This window comes from Brachycentrus maculatus, unplaced genomic scaffold (assembly GCF_059751285.1).
Source record: "Brachycentrus maculatus isolate JH-2025_06_01 unplaced genomic scaffold, ASM5975128v1 h1tg000081l, whole genome shotgun sequence".
Classification (NCBI taxonomy): domain Eukaryota; kingdom Metazoa; phylum Arthropoda; class Insecta; order Trichoptera; family Brachycentridae; genus Brachycentrus; species Brachycentrus maculatus.
The window spans coordinates 4130443-4152829 of record NW_028280835.1 but is presented as its reverse complement, the minus strand read 5'-3'; the positions used below and the strand labels follow the sequence as shown (position 1 = coordinate 4152829).

General features: G+C 35.3%; 1 protein-coding gene across 6 annotated transcripts in view; it reads right to left on the bottom strand.

The window, feature by feature from the left end:
* how (protein held out wings) overlaps positions 1 to 22387 on the bottom strand; it is a 192117-nt gene that overhangs the window by 63513 nt on the left and 106217 nt on the right. For all 6 annotated transcript variants that reach the window (XM_088257514.1, XM_088257516.1, XM_088257517.1 and 3 more), the window contains exon 2: positions 18120 to 18253. In XM_088257514.1, the coding sequence (XP_088113640.1) occupies positions 18120 to 18253 (134 nt within the window). The remainder of the gene's footprint in view (positions 1 to 18119; positions 18254 to 22387) is intronic.

Here is a 22387-nt window from a genome sequence, read left to right as displayed (position 1 = left end):
TCTCAAAACACCTTTTTGGTTATGTTTGATCAATTATGCTTATCTAAGCCTTATTTCACCATTCTAACATCTTATCATACATCATTCACGCATTCGTGGAAGCCTGAGTGTAACTGACATCAATAGTAAGGTAGAGGAAAGGTTATTTGAGATAGTATGAGGACATAGGATGCAGAGAACCGTCTGATCATATTGTGAACCAGGCAATCGCCGTGGATCTTCTTCGAAAGACACCTAGAGGAAGACCAAAAAATTCGTAGATACTACAGAAAGATAACATGATTCGAAGGCATGACATAGGTGACGTTGTATATGATAGAAGGACCTACAACCCGTGGACAAGGAGAGCTGACCCTAACGGAACACAAAGACGATGAGTTGGAATAGAGCCAGGAAGAAGAAAAATAAGAAAAATCATATATCTTTGATGTACACTGATTTCAGTAATAGCAAATAAAAACGGACACGTCATATCAGGTTAAACATGCCCACAAGCATCCTGAATGTCTAAACGCTGAGACGAGTATTCGAGAAGTTGATCATTTCTAGATTCTCGAATACGGCAACACGAGATAACAACTCCGACGGAGATCAAAACAATCGTGTTGATAATTTACCTTTTTTTATTATCAATTCATATTATGCGTTCTTTGCTAATTGATACGTAAGACGATTAATCGTAATTACTCTTTCGCTTGCGTTGAAAAGCAGCGGAGCAAATTGGTCCGGACATTTACACAACACGATCATAGCACGCGAACATTAGCAAAAAACCGTATTACAATCTCTGTTTTGAGAATAAGAAACTCGAGTCGAGGGCATGACTATCGAAACCGCAAAATCCCTGTTGTTCCCAGCGAGGAATTCCAATATGTGTTCAGTGATTCCTTTTATGCTTCGGGCCAACCACGTGGAAGCAATCACGCCATTGTTTTATTTTAGGAAAACGTATAAAGTTTCATTGCAGCCAGCCGACGCGAAACCGTTCGCGGAAATTATTCAATATGAGATGAAATGCAAACCAACCAGAGGAAATATATACAGCAAAGATTAGTCTTTATACAGAATCTTAGCGTTCCTAGTGGAGTCGCGGGCGAGTCGAAAACACGATAAGTTGATTAAAATCACGATAAAGTTAAGAAAGATGTGTTGAGATGGTTTGGACATATGGAGCAATGAATGAGGAAAGAACGGCAAAACAAGTTTATGAGGCGAATGAAATTGGATAAAGGAGCAGAGGAAGACCGAAAAACCGAGAAAAACTTGGCAAGATCAGGTATGTCAAATATGTACTCGAAAGCGGTCAGATCAGGAGTCGAAATAATAGGCGGGTATGTATGAGGGTCCGCCTCCGTAATATAATGGTCAGCACGCTGGGCTACCGTACTGGAGTTCACGGGTTCGCTTCCCAGGGGGGTTAAATAAATATGTTATTTTTTCACTCTAATATTTATAAAATATTACCCTGGACTGGTACCTGAAGCGGAGGGTTGATCACCTTTCCTTCGCGTGCTAACGATCAAGATAACACTGCGTTTATATGATGCAGTGCCCTATGCACCACCGGGTGCGGATAAGGATTTTAAAAAATATATATGAGATGTATCTTCAAAGACATGGCGTGGCGTTCTCTTATCTCTGCTTACCTCTGCGGAAGCGGCGTGATGGTTAGTTATAAGAAATGAAATCAGATTCGAATTGCGGGCATTGTTGCGGGCAACAATCCGTACGGTCCAGCAATAAAATCGAGACAGGAATGACATTGTTCCGGCACAAAGGGAACCGAGGATGAACGAACGCCTACCGATTCCAGACGCCGCACTTCGGCAATCAAAAGCCTATTGAAGACTAGGCATTGTCGACTGTTTATGCAGCTAGGCATAGCACTAGAGCGGCATTGTTCGCGTGCTTCATAAATCAAGCGCCTCCGCCGGTGGTCGCGGCCTGGACGCCGATGGACGTAGCGAATCGTTAAAAAGTATCAATTACCCCTCGCATAGGTGTTGAATCAACAAACGTTTATTATTATTATTTAACGCCGTACAGCAGTGGTCCTTAACTGGTACTCCGCGAGCTTGTTGCAAGTGCTCCGCGATACAATGAAATCCAAAATTAAACGTTGTCTCATTTACTGTACGTTTTGAGTTGCAAATATAATGACTAGATGGCAGCACCCTTGCAAAGTTGTGTGCGCGCTCACCTCAGGACAGCCGCGAAGATATTTTTGATTCTACATTTTTTTTTAGAAAAGCGCATTTTTTTTACATTTTTTTAATTTAAAAAAAATATAATACCTTCTAAAAAGTCCGCAAAGCCTCTACTTTTAGAGGCTTGTCTGCAGGTAGGATAGTAAGAATACGGAAGGTAAATGTGAAAAATACATCACAAATACCCAGACCGATTGAAAATAAATCTTTCCTGAATTTATTTTGCAATAGTCGGGAATCAAACCCGCGACACCAGTTTCACAGTCGAGCGTCTACCCAACTACGCCAAGGTGCCTGTCCTTACACCATCTTAGGAATTAATACAAACGGTGCGCCATCATGTGAATGAAGAAATGAGAGTAGCTTTGTAAAATATTAGATATAATATCGCTGAAATTTGTAAAAGCCGACAAGCTCCAGCGACATTAAATGATTTTCGCAACAAAAACTTAATTTAAGTATTTATGTATTTTTTTAATTAATGTCATTTTTAACATGTCTATTAAACTAATTAGCTTTAATTTTAATTATAGTTATTTTTGCATGTTTTTATAGGTTTTGCAAGTTTTGGTGTATCGCGAATTTTCTTTATGATCAAGGGTGCTCCCTGACTTCAAAAAGGTTCAGAACCACTGCTGTACAGAGAGTACAGTATCTACTCAATGAATTAGGGCCACCCATTATTTTTTTGAATACTCTGAAATCTTTTGGATTATTATATTTATTTTACATAAATACTTTAAGTTTTCTATTGATATCTAATATCATGTATATTACTTTCAATAATATGTAAAATATACCTGGATTATTTAACCCTTTACAAAATTTCAAACCCTTTTTCTGAGAAAGGTCCCTAATTAGCACAGGTAGACAGATAGTTGAAAGTTCAAAAAATAGTCCTATCTCATTTATTAGTGAAGTTTCTTGAGTTTTGGTTGTTGTTTTGTTCAAAGAGGTTATATAGTTATCGTGTCTTGTGAAAAAAACTTAATTTTTAATTTTAGTTCATAAAATATAATTTTTTTTTGTAAACACAAGTGTTTTTTTTGAAAAGGACGAAATGGGAAAAAGTAAAGACATTTCTGAGGAAAAAAAGTCTAGTGTTATAGTGCTACTGAAATTAGGAATACTATCTAATAGAGAAATTTCAAAAAAAGAAAACGTTTCTCGTCAAACAGTGGACAGAATTTCAAAATCAATAAAAAATCAGTCACCCGCCACCAGCAATCGGCGAAAGAACTGTCGTAGGATTAGAAAAACAACACCGAGGACTGATCGAAAAATCGTTCAAAGTACCTTAGAAAACCGTAGTGCATCAGCAAAAACATTAAAAATAAAATTGGAAGAAGAGGGTATAAATATATCGGTATCAACACTGAGGCGACGTTTTTACGAAGTAAATCTGAAATGCAGGCGCCCTGTAAAAGTACCAAAATTGACACCACGAATGAAAGCGGATCGATTAAAATGGGCCAGGCTACATAGAAATTACTCGGTAGATGATTGGAAAAAGGTATTTATTTAAACTGAATTTTCAACATATCATTTTAGTAAATAAACTTATATGTTTGAATTAAACTTAAATTTTCATTATTTTTCAGGTCATCTTTAGTGATGAGTGCCGGTTAGAAGCCGTGACAGAGAGCCGTCGATTCATCAGGAGAACACCAATGGAACGTTACAATGAGGCCTGTGTGATAAAAGTTATCAAACACCCCCCTGCAACAATGATATGGTCATGTATTATTAACAATTTACCTGGGCCGTTGTTTTTCGTGGAAGGAACAATGAACCAAAATTCCTATAAGCAGGTCCTCGAACGAATTTTATTGCCCTTCTACCACACTCGACCCAACAGAAGGTCCATACACCTTCATGCAGGATGGGGCACCTTGCCACCGGGCTAAATCAATAATAAAATTTTTGTCTAACAAAAATCTGCCTTTGCTCCCCTGGCCTGGAAATTCTCCGGACCTTAATCCTATAGAAAACGTATGGATCATGTTAAAAAATAAGGTATACTCATTTCCAAATCCGACAGTAGACTGTCTAAAAAAAATATTCAAAAAATTTGGTCAGAAGACGAAGAAATAAAAAACATGATAAAACAGTGCATTTTAAGTATGCCAAAAACAATTGAGGCAGTTATTTCTGCCAAAGGTGGAAATACTAAATACTAACTATATTTATATGAAAAAATATGCGTAATTTAAGCGTAATAAAGTGTTCATGTGTAAATAAAATTCAATGTTGTTTTATTCAAGGTTTTCTCTGAGTTATTCCTGTTTGAATTGAGAAATTGCGCGAAATTCTGCGTGGCCCTAATTCATTGAGTAGATACTGTACTGTCAGTCGAGAGTCGATGTGTGCTCGAGCGAGAGATAAGATTAGTCAATTGAAACAAAACAATAAATGGTTGGGCACTGGAGAAAGAACAATGCATTTAATGAGTTTTAAAAAAGTTAAATTCATAGCTCATCAGATTAATAAGAAAATGTTCATTTAACGTCCCATTTAAAGATCAACAGTCGAATTAATTTATTGCCTGAAATATCAGTTAATTTTAGACCAACAATAATTTAATAGTTAATCTTCCTACCATTGATATTTTCATACAGTTTAACGGGTAAAATGAAAATAATACAATGATAAGCATTTTTTATGGTTGAGCGGATTAATAAATTAATTAAGTTAATATTTATTCAAATAATTCCTGTGTACCATATCGCTCACTCCTTTCAAGAACGTCATAAATCAAAAATCGTCAATTTTCAGTTGTGCATGTTTTCGGAATGCCCAGAAAATGTACTATATCCCAGCAAAAGAGGCATATTTTTAACTTAATATTTACCTTATTTATTGACTTGGCGTTTAATTTGTAGAACTCCATTTTAATTTATGTATTAATTTTAAATCAAACACAGATTTTTTGAGTCTACTAGGTTGTATTTTATTAACAAAAAACACATAAAAAATTATATTGTGACAATTGTTTCGCCTTGTTAGGGCATTATCAAACGAATGTGTCTTCACACGAACACATTCGTTTGATAATGCCCTAACAAGGCGAAACAATTGTCACAATATAATTTTTTATGTGTTTTTTGTTAATAAAATACAACCTAGTAGACTCAAAAAATCTGTGTTTGATTTAAAATTAATACATAAATTAATATTTACCCGCTACAGGGCAGAAAGTGTAGTTTTTGTGCGGTTTGAAGAAAATGTATTGTTTAATTATATTTTGAAATATACTAAATATTTTTCAAATGGAGAAAGAGTTTTCAGGTTTTACCAAAAAAGATCTGTTGCACAGTAAAACGTTCAATAAGTGACTCGATATTTATTTTTAATACATTGTATTATATTTTTAAACTTTAAAAACGTTCTCCTGAAAAATCAAGTTTTTTTATTTATGTCGTTCTTGAAAGGGGTGAGCGATATATCAAGTTTAAATAAATATAGCGAGGTTGAAGTTCTGCAGCATCTCGGTAATGGGTGAGTTGTCGATAGTAAAAAAATCATGGGTTTCAACCCCTGCCTTGTGAACCTATATAACATTCTTTCTAGCTCAACAGTCCGATGATTTCGGTAAAGATGAAACCCGGTCACTGGTCAAATAAAATAAAAGTGAAAAAAGCTATATAATTGTTGTTTTATTATATTGAAAATTGCTCAGAAAATGACAACGAAGAGAAAATGAGATCAGGGGAAAAGGACGAAGGCATACAATAAAAGGGTCGTTTATTTCAGCATTTGAAGAATAAATTCAACGCGGTATATTGTGTGTGCGTATAGGGAAAGGCGAGATTTATTTACATATTTTTAAAGGCTATGAGGACTTTCGGAGATAAGAAGAACAAATAACTTCAAATAGCAATTCTTTATGATTGAAGTATGTATAAACAAAGAGACGAACGACTATTAAAATTCGCCAACACAAATAAGAAATATAAAAAGGCATCTCGAGATCGTCGGCTGACGCCATTCGGCCGAAATCAAACAGAATAATAAAAGTGGATAAACACTCTCAGGCGACGACACGCACTGCGTGACATGACTTCGGATAACTAACGTCCAAGTGACTCTGAAATCTAGCTACGGCTTATGCAACTCCGCTCATCATGACCCTACTCAGGCTTCAAGTTTTATAGCATATGCCTACTCGTGAGCGGATTTACGAGCGACTAAAAATAAAAGCCGCCTGGAAAATTTTGGAGAAGAAAGTAAAGTTCTATGATAGCAAAATTTCTTTGAATTAAAAATTTAGCTATTGTCTATAAATTTGATATATTCCACTATGATAACTTATCTTACCTGAACGAATCATTCAATCTGGTTTTAGTAGTGAACGGATCACATAAACGACACAATTCACTGATGCGGATCTTCTGAATTACCGGATCCTACCCATCTATAACCTGTACAAGATGTGTACGTTTGTTTTTCCGTCTCTCTATCTAGCAAATCATTTTTTTACCATAGATTTTTTTAAAGAAGCATTATACGGATACTTCTACCATGTCATTTGTATTTTTTTTTAAATCTCTAATATGCTCCATTCGCCCTTTCATATTATATAAAGTTCACCAAAGACTTATAATACGGCCATAATATACCCAAAACTGGAGTACTTTTTTTTAGATAAAAGAATATTATAAATATTTAGTAGGTAGCTAAAGTTTCGATCAACCCGTGAGGAGGTTCCGTGGGGTACAGAGCCGCTAATTACCACTCCAAGTTACACGCGTCTCGGGAATGAAAGGCTAGCACATTTCCGACGGTGCATTTCAACAATACACTTGACGGATTTATCGCTCACCCCTTTCAACAACGTCATATATAAAAAAAAAATTTCAAGAGATCGTTTTTCAAGTTTAAAAATATAATACAATGTTTTCATTAATTGATTCGGCAGTCACTTTGTGGTAAAATCTATCCATTTTAAATTAATGTTTTACTTAGTAAATACCACTATTTCATAAAATCTACTGTGACACGTGTTTCGATGCATTGAATGAAATAGTGGTATTTACTAAGTAAAACATTAATTAAAAATAATACAACGTATTAAAAATAAATATCAAGCCACTTATTAAACTTTTTACTGTGCGACAGATCTTTTTAGGTAAAACCTGAATGTTTTTTCTCCATTTGAAAAATATTAAGTATATTTAAAAAAATAATTAAACAATACCTTTTGTATAAAATGCAAAATAACACTTTCTGCCCTGTAGCGGGTTAATATTAAGTTAAAAATATGCCACTTTTGCTGGGATTTAGTATATTTTCTGGGCATTCCGACAACATGCACAACTGAAAATTGTCGATTTTTGATATATGGCGTTGTTGAAAGGAGTGAGCGATATGCAAGAAATGTCACCGGACGAAGGAAGGCGAGAGCGGCTCGCTCGGTCCAGTTGCGTACGTGAGCTGAATACTTACAGCTCTAGAACGTAAAAAGGGTGACTCAAACAAAGAAGGAATGAAATGACCCAACACTATGACAACTTCGGAACTTGGTCGAACTCGAAACTCTGTGTTCGAGAAATAGTAATACAATGTCTTCTAGTTTTCGATCACCAATCTTTGGGTAGTGCTTTGAATAATTGAACCCTTCGTTCACAACAATACATACGCATATTTCGATTGGCCGTCGTCATTACAATACACTGATACGAAAATTCAAAAAAATATTCTCAATATTATTAATATTTAAAAATCGCATGTGTTAAACATTTTGTGTAGTTTTATGTGTGTAAATGGTGGTGAAGGGTGGTATTGTTTGCATGCTGTAGTAGTGATTGTCCTGACGAAGAGACGGGTACGTCTCGAAACCGGTAGACATAAAAATCTCGGTGAGTGGTTATATACTAAAATTATTAATATTTTTGTAAAAAAAAAAAGTCTAAAAAATAATTTAATAATTACTCTAGTACTGCATTAATATTCTTCTTCAAACCCTCATCCGCACCCGATAGTGCATAGTGCACTGCATCATATAAACGCAGTGTTATATTGATTGTTAACACATGAAGGATGGGTGATCAGCCCTCCGCTTCACGTATCAGTCCAGGGTAGTATTGATTTTTTTTTTTTTTTACTGCATCAAAATACAGTGAAACCTCCATATAACGGATCTCTATTTAACGAACTTCGGATAAAGCGGAAAAAAATGCGGTCAAATGTGTTTTTTTAAAAGGTCCTGGTAATATTATATATAGGTTTAAATTCAAGTGTCACCGCATGTGCACAATTTTCAGCGACCATGATAATCACGTCGTACCATGGGCGCCCGCAGAAAAATTTCTAAGGGGGGCAAAATATTTGTATGTAATATTTTAATGTAGTTTTAATTTACTGTAGCGTATTTGTATGGTGAACGAACGGACAGGACACTGTAGTAATGAAGGGCATACTGTAGCAACATTTTTTTTATTAACACAATATCTGTACATTGACTATTTTCAATCAATCTAGGGGAGGGGGAGGGGGCATGTGCCACCCTTGCCCACTCCCTCCAATTAATCCGTTATATCGAGATTTTACTGTACTGTGAAATATTCCGAATTATACTGACGCAAGCCGTCATTTACGATAAATAATATGCGACATGGATCGGCATTTTCTACCTATGAAGGGAATTACATAATGTCAGATAGAACAAGTCGAAACGAGTTTTTTTTCTTCTACGGTAAATAGTGAAAACACAACAGTGCAGTATTTGCCGTCCTAGAAAACTAACTATCAAATAGAAATACCAACGCAACAAGCTAGTCGCAGTATTTTCCAAATAAACACACAGTTTGGTTTATTTGCAATGATAATATTGGCAAAGATTTTGGGGTTACATCCAAAATACAAGACCGCATTTGAAAGGTCCTTGGATGCAAAATCTCGAGGTATCTCAATTTGAGATGAAACATCTATCATTATTAATACGAAAGAAAATGGAAGCTGAGGGTCCCAAGGCTTACAACCTGGCATTCGACTGGTTTGAGTGATCACTTTACACACTCGTGTAACGTTCACCATTCTGCCCAATATTGAAAATTCATATAGCATTTTTTTACAATTAAATTGAGAAGTCAATTTAAAAATTTCTGAAGTCAAATTTCGGTTAATAGTCAAATTCATTGAATTCGTACATTCGAATAATGGATTAATCGAGTCTTTCTTCTTCGCGAGTCACAATTTGAGTGATTGGTTCGCTTCTTTCATAGTCAGCCTCCACCCGTCTCTAACTCGAATATTTTCATTCGACATCTCATTACTAAAATGACTTCACCCACACACCAACAAATGTAGGGCCTCTCATTTGAACTAATGCCTATAATCCACGACAGCAATTACGTGACAGATTGAAACAAATATTCCTACATCATCATAGCCCTCATTCTCTGTGTCACCTTCAAACGAAGTACAAAAAAACAATACGCCTAGAATAATCGATAGTTGCGGTGAATAAATTACGCAGAATTTGCAATTTCAGTACAAAGTGCCGACACGCCGATTAATTAATGAGATAACACACATAATATGCATTGCTAATGCGACTGAAAACATCAATTATTACTGTACCTATGTGAGCGAGGCGTTGCATAAATTAGTTAACAGCAATTGGCGCACAATCACGCAGTCCTTTAGCGATAAGGTAACAGTGCGTTAATGTTACTAATTTAACGCTACTTAAACTCGGGACCATTTTAGCAAACACCTGCAACAGCCCGACGTCTCCTCGCGAATCGACAGAACTCTGCAATCTTGCGAGAATGTGACATTATTTCGATGTCCTTATACTGCAGCAGACGCGGGAATGAACTGCGTTATATAAAACCAGAGTGGAAACTATTTTTAAACGTTTTCACAAATAAAAAAAGAGAGAAATAATTGTTTCGGTATATCAGGAGCCATTTCGCTCACTCCTTTCAAGAACGTCATAAATCAAAAAACTTGATTTTTCAGGAGAACGTTTTTAAAGTTTAAAAATATAATATAATGCTTCAAAAATAAATATCAAGCCACTTACTGAACTTTTTATTGTGCAACAGATCTTTTTAGGTAAAACCTGAAGGTTTTTTCTCCATTTGAAAAATATTAAATATATTTTAAAAAATAATTAAACAATACCCTTTCTTAAAAATGCAAAAACAACACTGTCTGCCCTGTAGCGGGTAAATATTAAGTTAAAAATATGCCTCTTTTGCTGGGATATAGTACATTTTCTGGGCATTCCGAAAACATGATTTGAAAATTGACGATTTTTAATTTATGACGTTCTTGAAAGGAGTGAGCGATTTGTCTAAAATTGTATGTAACAGCCGTCGTTAAACATAACGAGATTTCCTACGATCATTTATATCAGTACCTACCTACCTGCGCAATATTCTATGAATTGTCTCTAGTTTATTTACTTGTCTATTGGTCGATTCAAGGCTGACATCGCTTCAAGCATGGCAGGACCTTTATTTTATGATAAGTATTCATGTAAACTGCTAAAGTGTAAGGTTTTAATGAGTAATATATAATTTATTTACTACTATTATTTAAACTTTCAATGATTTCCAACTAGTATTCAATGAAAAATCTAATTTTATATACCCGATACACCCAACATTAACAGGCACCACCAACACATGATAAATAACAGCTCTACAGGTGTTGTCATCAGCTAAAAAGAACTGGTAGTGATTGTCCTGACGAAGAGACGGGTACCACTCGAAACCGGTATACATAAAAATCTCGATGAGTGGTTGTATAGTAATATTATTATCATTTTTGTAAAAAAAATAAATAAGTAGAAAAGACTGACATTACGTGGATGCATTTGAAAGAATTTCGCTACATTAAAAATCAATCGTTAGACGCAGTTCAAGAATACGAGGCATAAAATGAGAAAAAAAATTGAGATGGAGATCCTGGGAGAATGAAAGAGGTGTCGGAAGACCCCAAAAAATATGGTCCGACGACATAGCCGCTGTGGGGGGTAGAAACTGTCTGCAAACAGCAACCGATCGAAGATATGGAAGGATACGGAAGAGGCCTATAACCAGCAGTGTGAAACAGAAGGCTATAAGATGATAATGAGTACAGATACAACATTTTGATTGTTTCCAAATACTTGGATTATCTCCAATTATAGGAGTTATTTTTCATATTATTTTTTTAAATCTCATCAATGATGAAGAAGAACATGGAAGTCTAATATAATATCCATTGGTAGATGTCTCTAGTGAAGTTCTAGTGATTCAAGAACAATGTTTATATATAGAACATCCAAGAATTTGAGTAACCACACGGTTGTCAATAATGGGTAGAATTGGTGAATGTTACAGCCCCGTAAATGCCCAGACTTCCATATTCTTCTTCATCTTTGATGAGATTTCAAAAAAATAGTACAGATAACAAAAGATAATGTTTCTTTGTAGGATGAATTGTGGGAGATATTTTTCTTCTGAAAATTGGTTGCATTCAAAAATACTAAAACAGATTTGTCTCAGCGTATAATGAATAACCTCGAATCAAACCGTCTATTTTAGTTGTAGAAAGAAGATAACACTAAACAAATAAACGTATGTCAACAATCCGTCACATCAATGGAATACGAACGCGGTTCGGAGATAAAAGTAAAATCATTTTCGCAATGGAAAGACTGGAAAATTTCTAAAGAAAAGCGTCTTCTATGAAGTAATACTGCCGTCAGTCAATCAAGCCACATTCGGCTTTGAAGGCGACGTGAATAAGAGAGGGACTAATACCGACATGAAGCAGAAAAATTGTAAATAATCGCTCAAGAAGGATTATGACATTTCGATATTAGAAAATTCTAGTCATGATCCTAGACATCTAGTCTGATGGTGTTGGTAACGACGAAACCCGGTCAATGGTCAAATAAAATAAATGTGAAATATACTACATAGTTATTTATTATATAAAATGCAGCTAAGGACAATATTATGATGCAGAGGGCGACCATTGGTGTAATTTCTTTTTCTTGTGTGATTTTGATTACAATGATAAATTTTGTCACTATTATAAAATTTAATAATATATTAAAACCCTTATCCGCACCCCAATGGTGCATAGGGCACTGTGTCATATAAACGCAGTGTTATCTTGATCGTTTACACATGAAGGAAGGGTGATCAGCCCTCCGCTTCAGGTACCATTCCATGGTAATATTGAATAAATATTACAGTGAAAAAATCACTTATATTTATTTTACCCCCCTTGGGAATCGAACCCGGGACCTCCAGAACGGTAGCCGAGCGTGCTGACCATTACACTACGGAGGCGGTAAATTTTTGTATTATAAACAATTTTTGTTATTATAAAATTTATAAAAACAAAAAAGCAAAATCGTTTTTAAAAAAGAACTTCACCGACAAAACACACTGGGTGGCTGGGTGGATCTCTGCAAAAATATTTTAAATATGTTTATATATATTATATATTTTCTTTCAAATAAATGTATACAGTTAATGAAATTTTTTTTCAGGTTAAAATATGTATGGTTTCCTTTCATTTCAGACGAACTGGCCAATAATTCAACATTAACTAAATTTCCAAACGTGATAAAAGACTCCATAAAAGATTCGCACGCTTGAAAATATTTAATTTGTTTTATTATTAAGTAAAATAAATTTTACTTGATAAATAACACTGTTTGGTAAACTGAATTGTGACACGTGTTTCGATACATTTCGCATCACTTTCAAAAACACCGTGAAAAATGGATGGAAATTACCACAAAGTGACTACCGAATCGATTAATGAAATATTTAAGTGCAAATTAATATTATGTTAAAACACCCAAAAGGTGACGTTATTTATTGAAGCACTTTCGGTTCCCGGTGTAGTTCTGCAGCTCGCGGCGTTCGGGAGTGATTCATATTGCCAGTCTAGAAATGCCCAGTGTTCCGCGTATGCAGTGGCCATTTAATGCACTCGACTGTGTCTGCCCGCGCTCGAAGCAGTCTGGACGAGATTAATCAAAATTTGTTACACATTCCTGCCCCTGTCTCCGAGCCCTCCCTACAATGTATGGTATGAATATTCACCGACAATTTCGTTAATCTTCCTGAACGCTGTCGATTACTTCGCTTTTCTCGCGGCAGAGCGATTCTCATTAGGGCGCTTGTGCACTACACGGAATTTTACCGTCTGGCAGTCCGGTTTTAATAAATAAATGTGACTACGACAGTTTAGCGTGATCGAATTCACGCGCACCGTGATCACGCACCAATCAGGCGCATCGATCCGAAGAAAGACGTACAAGTGCACAAGCCAATCATCCGTTTTTCATGCTAATCGGACTGCCGGACAGTAAAATTCCGTGTAGTGCACAAGCGCCCTTAGAGAGCGACGTTCGCCTCGTATACATTTATTTATTTTACCGTTCTTTCCTAACTCATTCCTTTCACAAGCCTAAACCATCTCAAAGACACACCTTTCTTAATATTTTCGATAGTACTTATCTTAGTCTAGCATTCTTTCCTTATTTCACCATTCAAACATCCATGATTTTATTTAATGATTTGGCGTTTAATTTGTGGAACTCCATAATTAATATTTTGAATATTAAAATCAAACCATGACTTTTAGAGTCTAATAAGTAGTTACGTTATCATGATTTTATTCCATATCGCTCACTCCTTTCAAGAACGTCATAAATCAAAAAAACTTGATTTTTCAGGAGAACGTTTTTAAAGTTTAAAAATATAATACAATGTATTAAAAAAATATATTAAGCCACTCATTGAACTTTTTAATGTGTAACAGATCTTTTTAGGAAGAACCTGAAGGTTTTTTCTCCATTTGAAAAATATTTAGTATATTTAAAAAAAATAATTAAACAATACCTTTTCTTCAAAATGAAAAAACAACACTATCTGCCCTGTAGCGGGTAAATATTAAGTTAAAAATATGCCGCTTTTGCTGCGATTTTTTTGCTGGGATACAGATTTTTGATTTATGACGTTCTTGAAAGGAGTGAGCGATATATCAACCATGGGCTCCGTTATACACTGCCAGTTTACATTCCGCCGTTAGGCTTTTATTTGCTACAGCAAAATAACAACAAGAAAAAAACTATATCATCAAAATATTTCTAGAAATTAATAAAAACTGGTTAAGGTCATTTTTTACCGTCGTTACTTGTTCGGTAGCCAAACTGCATCAGAAGGTACGGCCGTTAAATATCAGTCACCGGACCTCATCGTTACAAAGACGAATTTAATTCAATCGTAATTGCAAAAACTAGATGACGAACGCCTCGGGTCAAGATGTTAGACTAATGATAATAGTACGAATTACGAGGTCTGTGCAAAAAATACACCCAATGAGGCATCATTTTCGGCATGTCGTACTTGCGACTCCCATAGGCCAGAGGGTCGAATTTAATGACTACTACTACTACTAACATCACGCCATTTCCCCGCAGGGGTAGGCAGAGAGGATGTAACGCCACACTCTTCTGACCCGACATACACTCCTCGCTTCCTTCACATCTATACGTCTAGTCACACATGCGCTCCGATTACGCAGATTTTTGATACCACCAGATTTTAGGTTCTGATTGATCCGATCGTGCCAAGTCTTTTTCGGCCGTCCTCGTTTTGTTCTCCAGCTCGAATTCGCCACATATCGCTCATTTGGTGCAACAATGACGTGATTATACTTTTAACCCTTTTTTATAACCAAATTTCTATTCTTAATATATGTATTTTACCTGCACTGTTTATGTAAGCTTGTTGTGTTCTCATCTAATTGATGAAAAACATTAAAAAAAATTGTATTGTACTGTATTTCATTTCTTGCAATATGTTTTTCATTGTTTGTGAACCATGAATAAATAATAAATAAAAATTAAATAAAAATAAATAAAAAACAAGTTAAATATGTCAAAATGTGCGGGAAAACTATTTACATCGGGAGAAACATGGATTGAATTGATTTTGTGGTGAAATGCTGCGAGATGGCGCGAGTGACATTGTAGAATTGAGTAAAATGGCGCCATTTCTGTTATGCTACAACCTCCTGTAATATTTGTAAAAGTAAAAATTACGCCATTGTTGCACCGAATGAGCGATATATTTTCATAGTCATTCTCTCGTTATCCATTCGCTCCGCATATCCATACCACCTTAAAGAAGTCTTCTTAAACATTTCAACTACCCCTTGTTCAGCCTTACATTCCTTTCTTATATTTTCGATTTTAATTGCGTCACATAATTTTTTTTTTTTTTACTCTTTATTCCAGCTTGAAATGAAATGATTCGTTTTATAGGTGGAGACGTTCTCGTCATGACTACCGCTATAGTCTGAATTTAAACTGAACCAAAAAAAAGAGACGAAGATCATTGTAATCAGTTTAATAATACATACCGTGCAGCCACGGGTGACATACGCGACAAGTTTGATACAACAAAGAACGGGGGCGTGTCGGTTTGTGGAATACAAAACGTCTAGGCCGGCAGACAAGCATCGCTAATAACTCTAGTCGTACCTGCGACAAGCCATCATGCACGGATGATATCGACTAACCGCACGATGTAAAAAATAAACGAACAGACGCACGATAGGGTGGATCCTCGCCATTCGTACAATGTGCTATTTCAGAATCAAATTCGACTATTTGTAGTCGGTATTCGGACAAACTAATACAGGAATTGGTGGAAAAATTACATGGAAACTTAGTTAACCTTAATTAATATGGAAGTCTAGGCATTTACAAGGTTTACGATCGGATATATAAATAAAAACCGTCATATGTGGAACAAATTCAGAATTCGTGAACAAAAAATTGGACACACTAAAAAAAAACACTGATTGGGTATATTATTTATTTCACTAGGCTATAAGTCCGAAGTTATATTACAAAACAATTAAATACATATAATGAATTAAATGTTTTTTTTATTATAATATTGGACTTAAATTCTTCCAATTCAAATTCACTTCGTCAAAAAAAAAATTGATGTGTTTTGTCTAGCCTGATGATGTCGGTAACGACGAAACTCGGTCACTGGTCAAGTAAAAAATTAAAGTGGAAAAAACTACAGAGTTGTCGTTTTATATAAATAGTTGTCGTACCAAAAAAATCAGTATTAAACTTAAATTAAATAGAAATTCCTGAGATAAATAAATACCAGGTATTATTTCACTCTAATATGTTTTTAATATTACTCTGGGTGGTTCTTAAGACCCAGGACTGATTAAATAACATTAACGAACAAGAAAAAAAATGTCGATATGATTTAGTGCCCTATGACCCATTGGGTGTTCAAAAGAAGAAGAGATCTTAATAAGTAAATCTTTCGATCCATTTGATATATGAATAATACATGTTTCAAAATACATCAATCCAATGTTTTCATATTCAAATTTTTAATTGTTAAAAAATATTCGATATTAGTGCAACTTTCAATTGAAGCAGGCTCGCGGAGCCATTGTGTGCGAATAGCGAGATTCGACAGTACCTTAAAAAGTTGTCAAGTCTACTCTTGCACAGTGTGACGAGTCGGTATGTGACAAGAATTAAAAACAACAATATGTATATCGATTCGATTCTGATTCTCTAGAATCGTGGAGCGATACGGTGAAGATGATACGATACGTAGCGATGAGTCACGCAAGAAGCGTGTTCATCGAGGGTGTGATGTCATGAAAACATAGGTAGATATTTTAGTGGACGAACGCGGCGCAATGATAGAATATCGTGCGTGATTATAGTTTCTTGGTAACAGGTTTAGATTTTCAGATATTTAGGCGATAAACAAAAATAAACGCAACTAATTAAAACCCTGGCAAAACTGGTGTGATTCTTGGCTAATTTCTCGTGTAAGTCCAGTATCTAATGCTGGTTGAGTTCTTTTCACTAAACCAAATGCGGAGTTCTAATATATAGGCCATCCCAACACAAACTTATTTTTAGGTAGTATCAAAATACCCTTCACTTGAATACAAGTCTTGTACATCGAATCAATTGATCAAAATGTTTATAATTAGTTTATTTTGATGGATTCTCTTCCGTAAGAGTTTGGGCTAAGAAATCATATTGAATTAAGATAATAATCATTAAACGATTATGTACTGAGCGAAGACTTCAGTACATAATCCTCTATGGCTCCGAATGCTGGACGACGTATAACAGTCTATCTCTAGGCAACTAGAAACTGCTACAATGCGAATCATCAGATGGTCAGCTGGAGTGTCTTTTAGAGATAAAATAAAGAGTTCACGCATTCGTAGAAGCCTGGCTGTAACAGGCATCAATAGTAAGGTAAAAGAAAGGCAATTGAGATGGTATGGGGACATAGGACGCAGAGAACCTGATCATATTGTGAACCAGGCAATCGCCATAGATCTTCCTCGAAAGACACCTAGAAGAAGACCAAAGAATTCATAGATGCTACAGAAACTTAACATGATTTGAAGGCATGGCCTAGGTGACGTTGTCCATGATCGAAGGACCTGCAGCCTGACGAGGAGAGCTGACCAGAGAGTCTACAAAGGCGATAATTTGGGATGGACCCAGGAAGAAAATGTACTGAGCGAGACCACGGTCTTTTGATTGATCAAGCCTGTATTATCTTAAGTCTCTTAACCACCTTACCTTCGGGTTAAATTTTAGGTATATTTTTTTATAAACAAGAAAAAAAATAACAACGTTTGTTGTCACAAAATATTGTCAGGTATGAAACCTGATAAAAAATTGTCAGTGTATCCGGTACGCATTAAATATTTTTGGCACATATATCTTTTCTCGTGCGCGTAGGTCATACGGGTCAGCGCGGAATGGTGAAGAAAAACCGCGCGTATCACGTACGTTCGTATGTGTAGGGCGGTTATTAACAGTTTTTCAACGTATATATTTTTTATTACGTATAAATAATAGGAAATGGTACTCACGTCTGGATGCTCTTTGACAGGTACGTATACTTTCTCTGTGAGTGTTGTGACGATGCCTTCTGGTTCTGGCAGTACCAGGGGATCTTTTCTGACACCATTTATTTGGAATAAGCTGGCGCGGACCTTTGCAATTTCTGGAAAAATGGAAAGAAAAACATTAAAATAATATCAAGATTTTTTACTGACACCACCACAAAAAAGATGAATAAGTCTATTTGACTATTATATTACACGATGAAATTGGAGGTCCATTTTTGTTTTGAGGGTAAAAAGATATGTACCTACTGGCATTTCTTGGTGAAACTGCATTTTATAGAATAACATAATTTAATAAACTAACAACTTAGTAGTTTTTTCGTATGTAGTTTTTTCACAAGTCTGATGTCGGTTACGACGAAACCCGGTTGCTAATCAAATAAAATTAACGTGAAAAACTACATAACTCTTTTTACTGTGGGATGGATAAAAATTAAGAATTTACCAGTATGAAAATACAATATAAAAATTACCATCAACGGGTAAGAACGCTAATTGGTTGATAAAAGTATACATCTTAATATCATTGAAAGCAATCGCACAAAAAAAACAATAAATAACGAATAACACACTGGCTTTAGACAAATTAATTTTTGTATGTTTAAATTTCTTAATATATATTAAAAGATCGGTTTCAAAAAAAGGTTTAAAAAATAATTGTTCACGAAGTAATAAAGTGATAAAATAAATTGAATAAATAAAGAAATATTATTCTTGTCATTAAATCAATTAATTTTAAATTAAACTGATTAATATTATTACACAAAAAATGTGAAAGGGTCAATTTTAACCCAAGTTCGGTAACTCAGAGTTAAAAACAGATTATGAAGAGGAACGAGTTGAAATTTGCCACTTAAATACGGATCCAAATCGATAAAAAAAAATCCCACTAATAAGAGAGCAAACCCACAATTAAGTAATTGAGTTTGCCATCACGCGAGGTAATGTGTGCGGGTCGATTGAATGGAGTCAATTGGTGACGTCACGTGACCCCTATGCGGACCGATGGGGTCGCATGCTAACCCCTAACCGAAAGGATAAAAAGTGACGAGCGAAACCGATCAAAATACCAACGACCCCAGCCCGCATGGCGGCTCGCGGGGTGGTTTCGGCACCCTAGATTTGCTGAAGCGGAATAACAATAGCCAATGGAATAGTCAAATTTTAGCCGATAACAATTTGGATGATATTTGGCATTGATATTTGACTGAAAAAAATAAATAAAATTAGAAAGTAAACAACTTTTTCAAGAATGATACAAAAACATCAACAAATTCGTCGGTATGTCAATATTGAGTAGGAATTTCAAGTGGCTATATTTTATAATAATAATAAAACCCTTATCCGCACCCCAATGGTGCATAGGGCACTGTGTCTTAAAAACGCAGTGTTATCATGATCGTTTTACACATGAAGGAAAGATGATCAGCCCTCCGCTTCAGGTACCAGTTTTCCATGGTAATATTGAATAAATATTGCAGTGAAAAAATTACTTATATTTATTTTATGCATTTAATAAAAAGAAAAAAAGCGCAATAAATTTTCTGAAAAAAAGTAAATATTATTTAGTATTTGAGAATCTATTTTCATTAATTGATGCGGCAGTCGCTTTGTGGTAAAATCTATCTATTGTTATTTTAAGTCTTACTTAATAAATACCACAAGATAGTGGTATTTACTAAGTAAAACTTAAAGTTAAAAATATAATCTATTTGATTCGAAACCGGTCGCGTTCCAATTCAGTTTCAATTTATGTTTTATTTTTAGTTTTATTTTACACACGTGAGGGACCAATTTTTTGTTGTTGATGAAATCCATCAAGGCGCCTGATGCGGTTCGTCAACGTAGTTATAATAAGTTATTTAGTGATTTTATAACAAACAAAATATGTTATAGAAGGGTAGAACTCGTTAATTGAACAAAATGGACAGTATAATTTTTGACATTTCATCAAAGAATATGGAAGTCTGGGGGCTGACGACCGTCATAGGCTGGTTTAAGTGTAATGTGTACACACGTGTAACGTTCACCAATTCTACCCATTATTGACAACCACACTATTCAAATTCTTGGAAGTTCTTTATATTTGAACCAATTTCGAAACGTTGTTCTTGAATCATTAGAACTTCACTAGAGACATATATTGTTGAGATGAAAAGAAGCTTTTTTACTGGGCAGAAACTGTTTTATTAGTATGTAAGATCCGAATCCTGGATTATAATCACATACATGAGAAACGCCAGAAAATATCATTTTAATTTTTATTATTTTGGCTTATAATTTGACCAGATAATTTGTAAAATGTACAATATTTAGAAAGTTTGGTTGACACCATACGACCAACAGCAAAAAATAAAGAAGAAAAGACTTTGATAAAAGTCACTAAATAATACAGCTTCAATGACTTGACAGAATAACGCTGACGTAAGAATGGATTATTAGGTGACGGGATGAAGAAGAAAATCCCTTAAGGCGATGGAGACACCACACAAACATATTGTGCTAATGCAATTTAAATAATGCTTGATGAGTACGGATCAACAAACTACTACCGTAATGACCGTTGCATGCGTATAAATGCTATCATCGTATTAAGAAGGGTTATGCGCCCGTTTGATAATAAAACTTATCAATATGATGTGATAAGTTTCAGCTACAAAGACTGGTAGCCCTAGCGATGTGTAATTGAATTAATTAATGACGACGCAATAAATTCTCCTAAAGATTTACTCGCCTGTAATTGAACGGCCCATTCGGGCCAATGAAAAGGAAAAACGGGCACTCTAAAATACGTGTTTAATTTTGGTCATCGATCGTCGTTTTAATGAGAACGTTTACGTCAATCGGCTAAGGGCCGAGTTAGGAAACTGAACTTTCTAAACGCCGAACGGAAATTTGAAGACTCGAAGTCGAGACATCGAAACGACATAAAAAATCCGACCCGCACAACTAATCGATCAAAAGAAATTAACGAGGCAGCCGGTCAAAATTCAGAAATTGGTCCAGGCTCATACATCATTTTTTAATCAGCAACACCCATCTCGGTTAAAAAAGGACAATAAAAGACGTTGTATAAAATGATATTTCGTCCTGTTATAAAATAATATCAGCACGCAATAAATTCAGTTGTGAAATGGTATCTCTTCTTCTTCTTTTTCCATGTTCACTCTCTAGGTGGAGCATATGGCCAACACGAGACGTCTCCAAGTCACTCTGTAACGCCCCATATCTCCTTGGCTTCCACCCAGGTCAGTCTGGCATCTCGAAGTCCGCCGAGTATAGTCGGTGAATGGTCGTCAGCAGTTCCGGAGCGCTGGAATCCTCGGGGTTGGAAGAAGAGACACGAGGGGTTGATGCTCTCAGGTGGCATTCTAAGGACATGTCCCAACCATGTCCACCTTCTCCTCTTCAGGACTTCCCAGTATGAGGGGCTGTTGGGCTCTTCTCTCATCTTCATTCCTGACGAAGTCATACCACTTTACACCCAGTATTCGTCTCAGACACCTATTTTCAAAACTTGCCAGTTTCTTGCTCTGAGCTTTAGTGAAGTATCTTTTATCATACAGAAAAGAATTTCGGTATTTTTAAGTATCTCAAAAGTATGAACCTCAATGGAGAATTCAATCCAATTGTTTTATAATGCAGCACTAAATAAACCGTTTCGTAAATTAGTAGTAAAACTTGGGACAAAGAATAATGTACTAACTGCAAAATACAGTTGGACATAACACGGACCAATAGATTGATATACGACGTAAAGGTTCAATTGGCAGCGGCGTTAACTATAATATATTTTACAAGAGTAATAGCATTACGCTCATTGGATACTTGTAATAAAAAACCTATAAACAGTATAGAAATCAGTACAGAAGTGAGAATTCTATATTATTACTTGGGTATATTTAAATTAGGTGGCGGACACAATGCCTCCTCGTATAGATCGGTGGACACAATTATGGCAGTAAAAACGTGTTAACATAAAATGATTTAAATCCAATTAGGAACATTATAGTACGACTTTATGACGCGAAATACGCGGTTAGAGTTATTATATTTTCAATGTTTTCTGCGTTGTCGGTTATAAACTTAATTAGACCAATTTCCAATATAGCGAGTAATACGTACAGTAAAGAGCAGCTGTTATTTTTTTGCTTCATAGAAGTACGTTATCAAATGATGCAAAAATTAATAAAGATGTCGGAAGAAAAATAAACGCGAGAAAAATAATAAAT